This window comes from Coffea arabica, chromosome 6c (genome assembly GCF_036785885.1).
Source record: "Coffea arabica cultivar ET-39 chromosome 6c, Coffea Arabica ET-39 HiFi, whole genome shotgun sequence".
In the NCBI taxonomy this organism is placed as follows: domain Eukaryota; kingdom Viridiplantae; phylum Streptophyta; class Magnoliopsida; order Gentianales; family Rubiaceae; genus Coffea; species Coffea arabica.
The window spans coordinates 19,265,586-19,276,859 of record NC_092320.1 but is presented as its reverse complement, the minus strand read 5'-3'; the positions used below and the strand labels follow the sequence as shown (position 1 = coordinate 19,276,859).

The window sequence follows — 11,274 nt, the reverse complement described above, 5'->3', positions numbered from 1 at the left end:
TCCCGTGTTGGAAATGATGATGAGTGTACTCTCGGTCAACTATGACAACACCTAAAGTCGTCACTAAATTTGCTCAACTGTGACAACTTTTCTGTTGTCACAAAAGGCCAAATTTCTTGTAGTGCCAATTATGACTGAACTTTATCAAATTTATATACAAAAATAGGTTTAACTTGAGTTCCAAATGATCCATAAATAACTATTATTTGGAAAGAGAAAAACTCTATATATAGAGCAAATGGCAAAAAATATTACTAAACTATTAACTTTTACATCATTTACTCACTAAACTATTTTTTTAGCCAAAAATATTAGTCAACTAACAAAATTGTAGCTTTTTTGTGTTTGGTCAAATTTTGGAGTTAGAACAAATGGAAAGGTAGTCCCGGGACAAGAAATAGCGTGCTTATAGGGGTAAAAATATCCAATTGAGGGTAAAAATACATGAATCACAGAATTAGGGACTTTAACTGAATTATGTTAAAATCCTAAACTAAAAAATAGTCTAGTGACCAGAAGACATAAAAGGTTAATTGTTTAGTCACACTTTTTGCCATTTACTCTATAAATATATATGATTAACCTCTATAGACTAACTAACAACTTAGACACTATTGGATTTGAATGCATATCATATGTGCAAAGCATAAGTTTCAAAGTCAAATTAAGATTAGTCATCAAGTATGCTAGCGTATAGAAAATTTTTTTATATATAGAAATGTTGATTATGTCAAGTCTTAAATTCAGATGAAATCTTTATTTCAAATAAATTTAGTAAAATGACTCGGAACTTGCTTGCAAGTTCCAAGTAATATATATACATTATGAAGATCGATCAGTAGTGTTGCTTCCTTTTCGTAACAGCTGCTATAACATACGTAGCAGATATCTTTTGAAGTGGCTGATGCATTGAATCAGCCATTTGAAGATGGTTCATTCGATTTAAGTCCACAAACCAAATATAAGTAAATATTAATAATTAAAACATTATTTGGCAAGGATAAAAGGAAAAATTAACAATAAAATTGCTAACAATTAACACCCTATCAGTGATTGATATAGTCAAGACAAGGCTAGATTCTTCCTTTAATTATGCTTAGAGGGAAAAGAAAAATATTAAAAAAATATATATATATTGATATTATTTTTCTACTCTAATGATTCACATACTAAGTAACCGGGGGTTGGCATTTACAAATATTAACATTCGCGTAAAAAGGTATTGGAATTAAGAGTATGCTTAGCAATTTGAATAAGTGAAATGTTGAGTAACCGGGAATCTTCACCTAAAAGTGTCGATTTTCGCATAAAAAGGCGATTTCACTATTTAAAAATAATGAAGTGTGAATAAATCCCTCTCAATTGTTAAGTTTTGATGGTCATGGGATCAGGAAGGCCATAGAATTGACTATGCGATTTACTTATTTGTGAAATTAGGATAGAATGAGAGATTGATTTGAAGTTGTTAAAATTAATGCATAATTATCTTTCTTTAACTTGATATTATGAGTATTTAGTATAATCTGAGAAATGGCATAATGATTGATTTCTAGGTTTTTGAGAAATTAAATTTGACAAGAGTACGTATATTGTTTTATCTCTTGAATCATTATGGTAAGTTATGTGTGAAATTGCTTGAGGACAAGCAATGATTCAAGTGTGGGGAATTTAATAAGTGAATATTTAACGTATATTTTGTACAAGTTTGGCATAAACTTTTGGTATGTTTTGAGAAGATTAAAGCCATATTTGAACTCTTTTGGTGATAATTGATTAAATATTATTTAAGTGTTTAAAATTTGATAAGTAAGTGGATTAATGTGTTAATTTTTGTGAAATTATGAAGGACATTGATATATAGAATTCATGCACGAGATGAAGGAATTGTAAGAATTGTCCCGAGGATAAAGTACAAGAGAAACTAGGAACAAACATGAAGAGAAAAGAGAAGAAGTAAAAAACTGGAAATTCATCAGCACAGATCCGAGGTCAGATCCGTGTGAGTAAAGGGCGATCCGAGCTCTCGTCTGTACTTCTGGAGCAGTGTATCCGAAGTCATACAATCCGAGCTCGGATCCATCAGAGAAAGTTCTCGGATCGATCTTCACCCTTCTGATCCAAGGCTCGGATCCGCCTCTCTCTTCAGCAAGTGGCGCAGCTGTTTTTTCTCACTTTTCACACAACGTTCCAGCTATCTTGGGAGAGAAAATTCGGTGGCACATGCTTCTGCAACAAAAGAGAAGACCAAATGAGTTATTGACTAATCAAAACAACATATCTTTTGACTTCCTTTACAAAATCTAAGTGGTTGAAGTCATGAAGGAGAAAAAAAAATGTCTTTCTACCACCTTTTATGCAGAGATAGAATGGAGAAGCTAGAGATGACCATACATAACTAGTTTTTCTTCTTGCAACAAGTTTCTCTTTAGTGAAGAGTTCTTGAGGAAGCAATTGGAGACTCATCTTGTAATCATCTTTTACAAGAACATAGCAGAAATTTGAGGGCTTCACCATTAATTGGCTAAGCTTTCTTTTATCTTTCTTGTAATTGTACTTTGTGATGTTTTGCATTAATGAACTTGTGAGTTTGATTTTTATCTCATTCATGAGTAGTTAATTTTCTTTATCTAGGGAGTAGATAAAACTTATGGCTAAATAATATGAATTGAATGTGATTTACACTTGTTATATCTTGTATTAACTTGTCTATTTGTGCAGTTGTAATTACTTGTGGTTGTTTGATCACCAATAGCATGTTCATAGTTGTTATTAGTCAATGAAAATTGATAGTAACAATGGAAAAACATGAGTAGAGCTTGAGTTGTATGTTCATGAAAATAGATGTACACTTAAGTGCATTTTCTAGCATTTCATGAAGGAAAACAGAGTAGAACTAGTATTTCACCATGAAAATAGGGAAAACTATATTGCTCTAGGCCATTTCATCATGAGAATGAGATTTGGTAATATTGGAAATGAATCCCTGGTTAAACAAGAAAAATAACAAAAGGTAAATCTATTCATTTGTGTTGTTTATGCCATAAGTGGAATCTACATCCCAAGATTCAATCTTTAGTGAAATTTCTCCATTTGCATTTAACATTGATTAAACCAGAGTTGTAGACAATAGCATTATAAATTTTTTACTCAAATTTATTGTAAGTCTAAATAATAGAGAAAAATAAGGGTCTAGTACTTATTTAATTTGCTCCTCGTGGGATTGACCCGATACACACCTTACATTACGATTTCGGCCTGTATATTTGTAGTCAACGAGTATAAAATCGGATTTAAACTTGCATTGATATAAAAGTCCCGTCACCTATATACACGCACATCTATCATTTTTTTGGGTTAAATACCAAAAACCCCTCTGTGGTTTGCCTAATGTTTACTTTACCTCCCTATAATTTGGAAACCTACAATTTGACTCCCTGTCGTTTCAACTAAAGTGTATTTAACGGAATTTTTGTTAGATTTTCACTTTAGGTGATACGACAGGGAGTTAAATTGTATGTTTTAAAACCATAGGGAGGTAAAGTGTACATTTGACAAACCACAGGGGGATTTTTGGTGCTTAACCCAAAACCCTTATAGAGGGGCAATTTTGACATTTTCCTTTCAGACGTTAGTTTAGATGTTTTCTGTCAGACTTTTACTTTAGTTGAAACTACAGGAAGTCAAATTGTAGGTTGCCAAACCATAGGGAGGTAAAGTAAACATTAGGCAAACTCCATGGCGGTTTTTGATATTTAACCCCTTTTTTTCCCTGATGGAAGGCATGATTGATGCAGTTCACTCTAAACTATTTTTCTTATGGTCTCTCCCTCTTCTGGCAACTTTTTCCCATTCTAATAAATATAAATTATTTTCTTAATCATATAGAGTAACTTTTCATAAGGTGCTTTATATTGTTACATTTGCAATTTTATTAACTTGGCTAAAAATGGTTTGCTGCATCTTTTGTGTTTACTTGAAAACAAATACATAGTTTAAGGTGTATAATAATTGTAATACTTTTGTAACTACCTCAAAGAATTAGTGAAAGGATGAATTTTTCAATATATTAATTTGCTTAAACTTTAGAAAAATTAATGATGATATGTTAACCCAGATTATGAGGAGGTTGATTACAGATTTTTAAACTATAGAGGGGTTATAAGATAAACTACCAAATCACAGAACGGAAAATTTTAATTTAATAAAAAATTATTGTCCTTTAAGTACTTGTAAAGTTTAAAACTTAATAATTTGTAATTTTGTTTTACACCAGTACATCCATTAAAATAAACATTATGTACTAACACATATTTCTTGGATACATTGAATGGCAAACCAATTCTTTACCTATAATCTACGAAGGTTAATTTGCATGAAGCTAGCTAAACAAAAAGTGCAATAAAACACAATTTGCTACTCTTTTGTTTTGATACATTGTACACACATAATAGAGCAATAAATTTGAATTACACTCATAAGTTGTTTAAATGGGGTTCAAAACATTATTTATTGTTAACTTTGAGGCGATAAACCATGAAATAGTACTATAAATTCACAAATTTTAAGTGCAATTGTACGCCTTTTTTTTGTTACCTTGGATGAAGTCATCATAATGACTTCTGTCCTAGTGGCATCTGCTTGCGTTGTTTAGACAACGTAAAGTTTAAACTTTACCTAAATCGAGAAAACTTTTTTGTGAACAAGTTATTCACCTCAAAAAATAAAAACTCACATTATGTACTCATCTTCATAAAAATATAGGAAGGGATGGATTGGATGATATAGGACAAGAGAGTGTAAATGAAAGGTTTAGAACTCGAAATTTCTCACTTACACTAAAAATAAAAAATCTTCACTGGAATGTGCACACAGCTATTATGCACATGGTAAATGAAGCTGTATTTTCAGCTTTGTACTTTTCGAATATATTTGCATTATTTACATACAGTTTATTTTTCGTATCATGTGTATTATAAAATTTCATATTATTTTCATGTTTTAATAAATATGCCCCAGCCTGCTTACTTTTTATCCTTTTATAGACCATTGCTATTTGCTTTAATCCTGTATAATTAGAGTGTTTTTTTTTCCCTCCAAAAGAGACTCTAATCCTTACAATGAAGAAAGAGGAACGGAATAGCTTGAGAATCGAAATACAACTTCATGTTCATCTAATTCATAATGGCCCCTTCAGTTAAGATGGATCGTGAGACTATATAATTAGAGTTACCGAAACGAAAATCCATGTAATTTCCCAATAATATTGAGAGCGTAAGTGGATAATTGCAAGTTATGCGGTACTCAGTTACATATAATATGATTTTCAAGTAATGTTTAAGATCAGTCTTGTATATACTAACACATAGAATCCACATCACAGAACGAAGTTTAAAGTCAAATAATTGGGATTAAGTGCCACGTATCGAAGGATACTTAGAGACGAGTGGAAAACAGGTTACTTGTAAAAAAACAAGCCTTTTATTGTCAAAACTAGCTAGAATTATTTGATCATTTCTTAGTTTGAGAAACTTGATATTGCTATCAACTTCTTCTTCTCTTGTTGTATCTTAAAGTTAAATTACCTTTATCTCTACAGCAAATACTTAGTGTAGTATGGATAATTAAATTCTTAAGAATAGCGATCAATCACGCTTCAAGAGTTCTCCATTCTTTCTCTTCTTTTGTGAAAGTTTACACTAGAATTTTCTGTACTTCTAATGTGCGTTCGTACCACACACATCATTAGAAAATTGAATCGATATATCTATATATATATATATATATATATATGGTCCTGGTTTCGTACAAGAGTACGAGTTTGCAGAACTCTTTTTAGATTATCAAGGTATAGTTGGTTCGCTCACTCTATGATTCTTGTCATGCTTGAATAGTGCTCTTTTTTGTGCGCTTCCTGTCTATGGTAAATGGCAAAAAGAAACAACAAACAAAGAAACAGAAATGCACTCAACGCTACTGACTTTCATTTAATTAATTATACAGAACGCTTGGTTGAAAGAAGAACTGCATTTATTACATATCACACATGTTCATGCCAATAAAGAAAATGCAGAAAATCAGACCAGCTAGAAGACATATATGTCCGTGGTCCATTCAGAGGTAAAGTTGCGGCTTCCCTGGACATTAATTATCTTTCACGAGTGGTTTCTCCTCCTTGTACTCAGCGTGGTTGCCTTGATACCCCCAGAGAAAGGAGCCGGGCTTCGACTCAAAGTCTTTCATAAGAGGCTTCTCCTCCTTAGACTTAGACTCAGCGTCGTTGCCTTGATACCCCAGAGAAAGGAGCCGGGCTTTGACTCAAAGTCTTTCATAAGAGGGCCTTGATATCCCCAGAGAAAGGAGCCGGGCTATAAGAGGCTTCTTCTCCTTAGACTTTGACTCAACATCGTTGCCTTGATACCCCCAGAGAAAGGAGCCGGGCTTCGATTCAAAGTCTTTTATAAGAGGCTTCTCCTCCTTAGACTTAGACTCAGCGTCGTTGCCTTGATACCCCCAGAGAAAGGAGCCGGGTTTCAACTCAAAGTCTTTCATAAGAGGCTTCTCCTCCTCAGACTTAGACTCAGCGTCGTTGCCTTGATACCCCCAGAGAAAGGAGCCGGGCTTCGACTCAAAGTCTTTCATAAGAGGGTTCTCCTCCTTAGACTTAGACTCAGCATTGTTGCCTTGATACCCCCAGAGAAAAGAGCCGGGCTTTGACTCAAAGCCTTTCATAAAAGGCTTCTCCTCCTTAGACTTAGACTCAACGTCGTTGCCTTGATACCCCCAGAGAAAGGAGCCGGGCTTCGACTCAAAGCCTTTCATAAGAGGCTTCTCCTCCTTAGACTTAGACTCAGCCTCGTTGCCTTGATACCCCCAGAGAAAGGAGCCGGGCTTCGACTCGAAATCCTTCAATGTGTTACCATTACTTGTCTTCTTCTGATTGGAAAGGGACGACTCTGCATGGTGATTGTCCTCAGTATGCTCATTAATGACAGCAGATTGCAAAAAGTCCGTAGGATTCTTCCTTGCTTCCGTGATGCATGCAAACTGCACATTTGTGCAAATATTAACATAAAAGAAACTAACGTCAATATAGGTACGTTGATGGTAGCACCGTAAAAGATGACCCCTTGTAGGGAAGGATAGTTAATTTCCAAAGACGAGCTCAACTGGCAACAGGAATATTCCTTATGTTGATTTTAAGGTTCTTGATTTGACTTTCAATCTTTCCCGGATGAATCCTCTAACTAAAAAAGGGTAAATAGTGTCATATGCCGTTACTCAAGTTACATTGACGTTTAAGTATGGTACCAGCATTGGTAATGTTTGGAAGTCAAGCTTTTATGAGAATAGAACTACAGAGCCATCTGAAGAGCTTCCATTCCTTCAGTGGCGATGGTTAGAGCTGCAGATAAATGTGCAAAAAGGAAGAAGAATGTGTTTTCTCAGGTAGCTTTAATTCACGGGTTTCATCAGTATTCCTATACAGTCTAGCAATTATCTCATATGAACTACTACTTCAAGTACAGTATTGATGGTTGAGAAACCTTACCAGGGCAATTGAAAAGACTGCGATCAGAGTGATAGATGAAGCCATGCCTTGCCTATGAACAGACTCAAAATGTAACTTTGGTGGTGAAAAGACTCTTGGGGGCTATACGGCTATTTATACAAGGCGATAGGTAAGTGAAGCTAGCAAGGTTACAGCATGGATCACGTGGCTGGTTGGTTTGCATCACGTGGGTAGGTCTACATTTTGGTCCTTTTTTTTCTAAATAATCTACAGTTATGGTCTAAAATAAATTTAGTGATTTTGTCTAGATCTCCTAGATTCAATGTTCTAGTATTCAAACTTGTTAGATTATTTAATAAACTTGAAACTGTACTCAAACTTGATTTTTTAAAAATTTTTTTAAGAGGAAGGTCTTCAAACTTGACTTGTTTATCAATTAAGCCAAACTCAAATGAGCTTTTTTTATAGAATTGAGCATGAATCGAACTTGAGTAACTTGAATTTTTTACTTGTAAATTCTAATTTTACGTTAATCAAGCCAAGTTAATGCCAAATTTGATAGTTAATCTAACACATAATAATACTTCTTAAATTTTGATTTGATTAGTTGGCAAACTAAGTTCAAACAAACTTTTATTTAGCAAAATTTGATTTGAGTATCAAGTAATTTGGTTCATTTTTCAACCTCAATAAGAAACACTATCTGTCAAGGGGTCATATTTTAATCGACTATTTGAAAAAGAACCTTCTAATCAAGCACACTTTTCATCGATATGTAATATTTGGCATTTGCTTCTGCTGTTTTCTAATCCTTCAAAGGAGGAGTTGCAAGGGATATAAAACCTACCAATTGATGGATTCCAAAGGACTTGCTTGTTGGATTATCCTCCTCCATCTGTTTGTTGTTCTGGTAAGTTACTTTGCCATTCTTTTTTTTTTTCCCCATGATATACTTAATTCTCACTCTCTTAAAACGCATTGCAACCTTTACAGGGAGGAACTTGTGATATTATACCCAAGGCCAAGGATAGTACTAATGCAATCAGGCTCTAGGACTTGGATGTTAATAATCCTCATGGATATGATAAGAGACATGATGTTAATCACGTCCATGAAAAGAAAACCCACATGAAACCATGGATTCTCGGAATTTAGTTTTGAAATGACCTTTTTTAGGAAAAATGTTCCCACTATGATGCTCTTTTGTAAATTATTACCATTTCAATCTTTTTTTTTTGTCATGTAAGCTCCCATTTTAAATGCAGGAAAACCTTAATTAAATGAACATGATGAACCTTCTCATGCTATAATCTTACTCAATTCATACTCAAAGTTCAACGCCAAAAACCCAAATCCAAAACAAAAAAGAAAGGGGGCAACAAACATAAGATTCCACATTCGACTAATGAATAAGATATTATAATTAAGAAGTATTTTATATTTTAAACACTTCAATCATCCAAATTCCTTTATATTACACCAATAGGATTTGATATTGGATTTTTAGAAATAATATTATCATGTTACTCCCAGGAATTAGAGATCCTGAATTTTGATCTCCCTGTTCTTTTTTCGCTTTTTAAATCCCATAATTCCCCTACTAAATTTTCTTAATAAAAATGTCACTCATAAAAAATGAAAAAGAAATTTTATAATCATTTAATAATATTTTAGCATTAATCAAATCTAGAGTCTTTCCCTATGTTTATAACCTTGTCTCTTTTTTTTTTTTCATTTTCATCCTTGAATTTTGCTTTTTGCCTTAGCATTTCGAGTGTGAATGTGGAAATCAATAATCACAAAGTAGAAAAAAAAGAATAGTATTACAGCAAAGGATAATTTCAAAAACTTCTTCTAAGATTTCTGATAATCTCATGTTGCCCACCCCTATATTCAAAAATTATACTTCCATGCTTTTTTTAAGGACTCAAAATGATTATAATAATCTTCCCAAAAGTAATAAAATGCCCATCAAACTTTAAAAACATATCACCAAGAATCTGCTCATCACCAAATACTATATCACTGTTATGCTACTTCTTTTGTATAGTTTTAATCCACATTTTTTCCCCTATTCAATCTTTCTTATCCTTTTTATAATTCAAGTCTTCATGTCTCACAAATTCTAGTGTTAATCATGTTTTTTTAATGGACTTGTATCTCACTCTTTCCATTTGTTATCATTTTTTCTTAGACCAAAGTTCAATCAACGGCTACCAACACAAATATACGATTGTAAATTTGGCCAAAGGAATATCGAGGAAATGATTTAGGCTTGAGGCGAGACTCTTTAAGACTAGGAGAAAAACAAAAGTATATTCATTGAATAATTGGATTTAAATATAAAAACTCCTTAAAGGAAATTTGAGGTATTAATATGAATTTTTTCCCTTATATCAGCCGCATAAAACCCACAACTACTATTCAGGAAAGGTTTGCATAATTTTTTAGAGGTAAAGGGATCTAAATGTAATTGTCGAAAATTTTAGGGGAAGTTTGTGAAATTATCCCTTAGAACAAGGAGGAGATTTTTTGATATGAGGTCTCACAACGTTTAAGATGGAAGTTTACGTTGCATAAAAGAGATTAAAAAGGTAATAATTTGTCAAAGAGCATCACACTGGGAATATTTTTTTTCTAAAGAAGGTTACTTTGGAAATAAACTCTACTTATATTTATTATCTAATTCCAACCTGCCAATTTCTCTTGATTTTTCCTTTCAGCATTTATTGATGCATATTTAGCCGGGTCACTTTTTTCTAATCATCTCCCCATGGCTGGTGTAATTAATTGTACATTTCGATTGTGCTCATTAATTAATTCAACCACTGCTACAGTATTTCTTTGATATTGGAACTCCACCCACAATGACACGTTAACGCATGGGACGGACTGGTCGCAAAATTCTGTCGGAGTCCAATAATTCAGCCATTATATATGTACTTTTAGCATATGTTACAAGTTACAAGTTATACATTCAAATACTCAATAATTCAAATATGAATGATGAACTAATGTCTAATCACTAATTATGGTTAAAATTTAGTAATATACTCATATTGAATTTATTTCTGAAATGACCTTTTTTAGGAAAAATATTCCCAGTATGATGCTCTTTTGTAAATTATTACCATTTTAATCTTTTTTATGTCATGTACGCTCCCATTTTAAATGTAGGAAGAACTTAATTAAATGAACCTTCTCATGCTATAATCTTACTCAATTCAGACTCAAAATTCAACGCCAAAAACCCAAATCCAGAGCAAAAAAGAAAGGGGCAACAAACATAAGATTCCACATTCGACTAATGAATAAGATATTATAATTAAGAAGTATTTTATATTTTAAACACTTCAATCATCCAAATTCCTTTATATTACACCAATAGGATTGATATTGGGTTTTTAGAAATAATATTATCATGTTACTCCCAGGAATTAGAGATCCTGAATTTTGATCTCCCTGTTCTTTTTTCGCTTTTTAAATCCCATCATTCCCCTACTAATTTTTTTTAAAAAAGTGTCACTCATAAAAAATGAAAAAGAAATGCTATAATCATTTTATAATATGTTAGCATTAATCAAATCTAGAGTCTTTCCCCATGTTTATAACCTTGTCTCTTTTTCTTTCATTTTTCATCCTTGAATTTTGCTTTTTGCCTTAGCATTTCGAGTGTGAATGTGGAAATCAATAATCACAAGGTAGGAAAAAAAAAAGAATAGTATTACAGCAAAGGATAATTTCAAAAACTTCTTCTAAGATTT

At 32.8% G+C, this 11,274-nt stretch overlaps 1 protein-coding gene across 1 annotated transcript; it reads right to left on the bottom strand.

Annotated features, from left to right (window-relative positions):
- Positions 1–6,141: 6,141 nt before the first annotated feature.
- Positions 6,142–7,670, bottom strand: LOC113692249 (uncharacterized). Its single transcript, XM_027210637.2, has 2 exons — positions 7,550–7,670; positions 6,142–7,044 (listed from the first exon to the last, which is right to left on the bottom strand). Exons 1-2 carry the CDS (start codon positions 7,592–7,594, stop codon positions 6,316–6,318), a joined length of 774 nt encoding a protein of 257 aa, XP_027066438.1. The 5' UTR covers positions 7,595–7,670; the 3' UTR covers positions 6,142–6,315.
- Between the last annotated feature and the right edge of the window lie 3,604 nt (positions 7,671–11,274).

Excerpts from the sequence above, each read along its gene's own strand:
- LOC113692249 (XM_027210637.2), bottom strand. The coding sequence starts at position 7,594 with ATGGCTTCATCTATCACTCTGATCGCAGTCTTTTCAATTGCCCTG. Across the intron at positions 7,045-7,549 it reads CAGTCTTTTCAATTGCCCTG|TTTGCATGCATCACGGAAGC; the intron begins GTAAGGTTTCTC and ends ACAAATGTGCAG.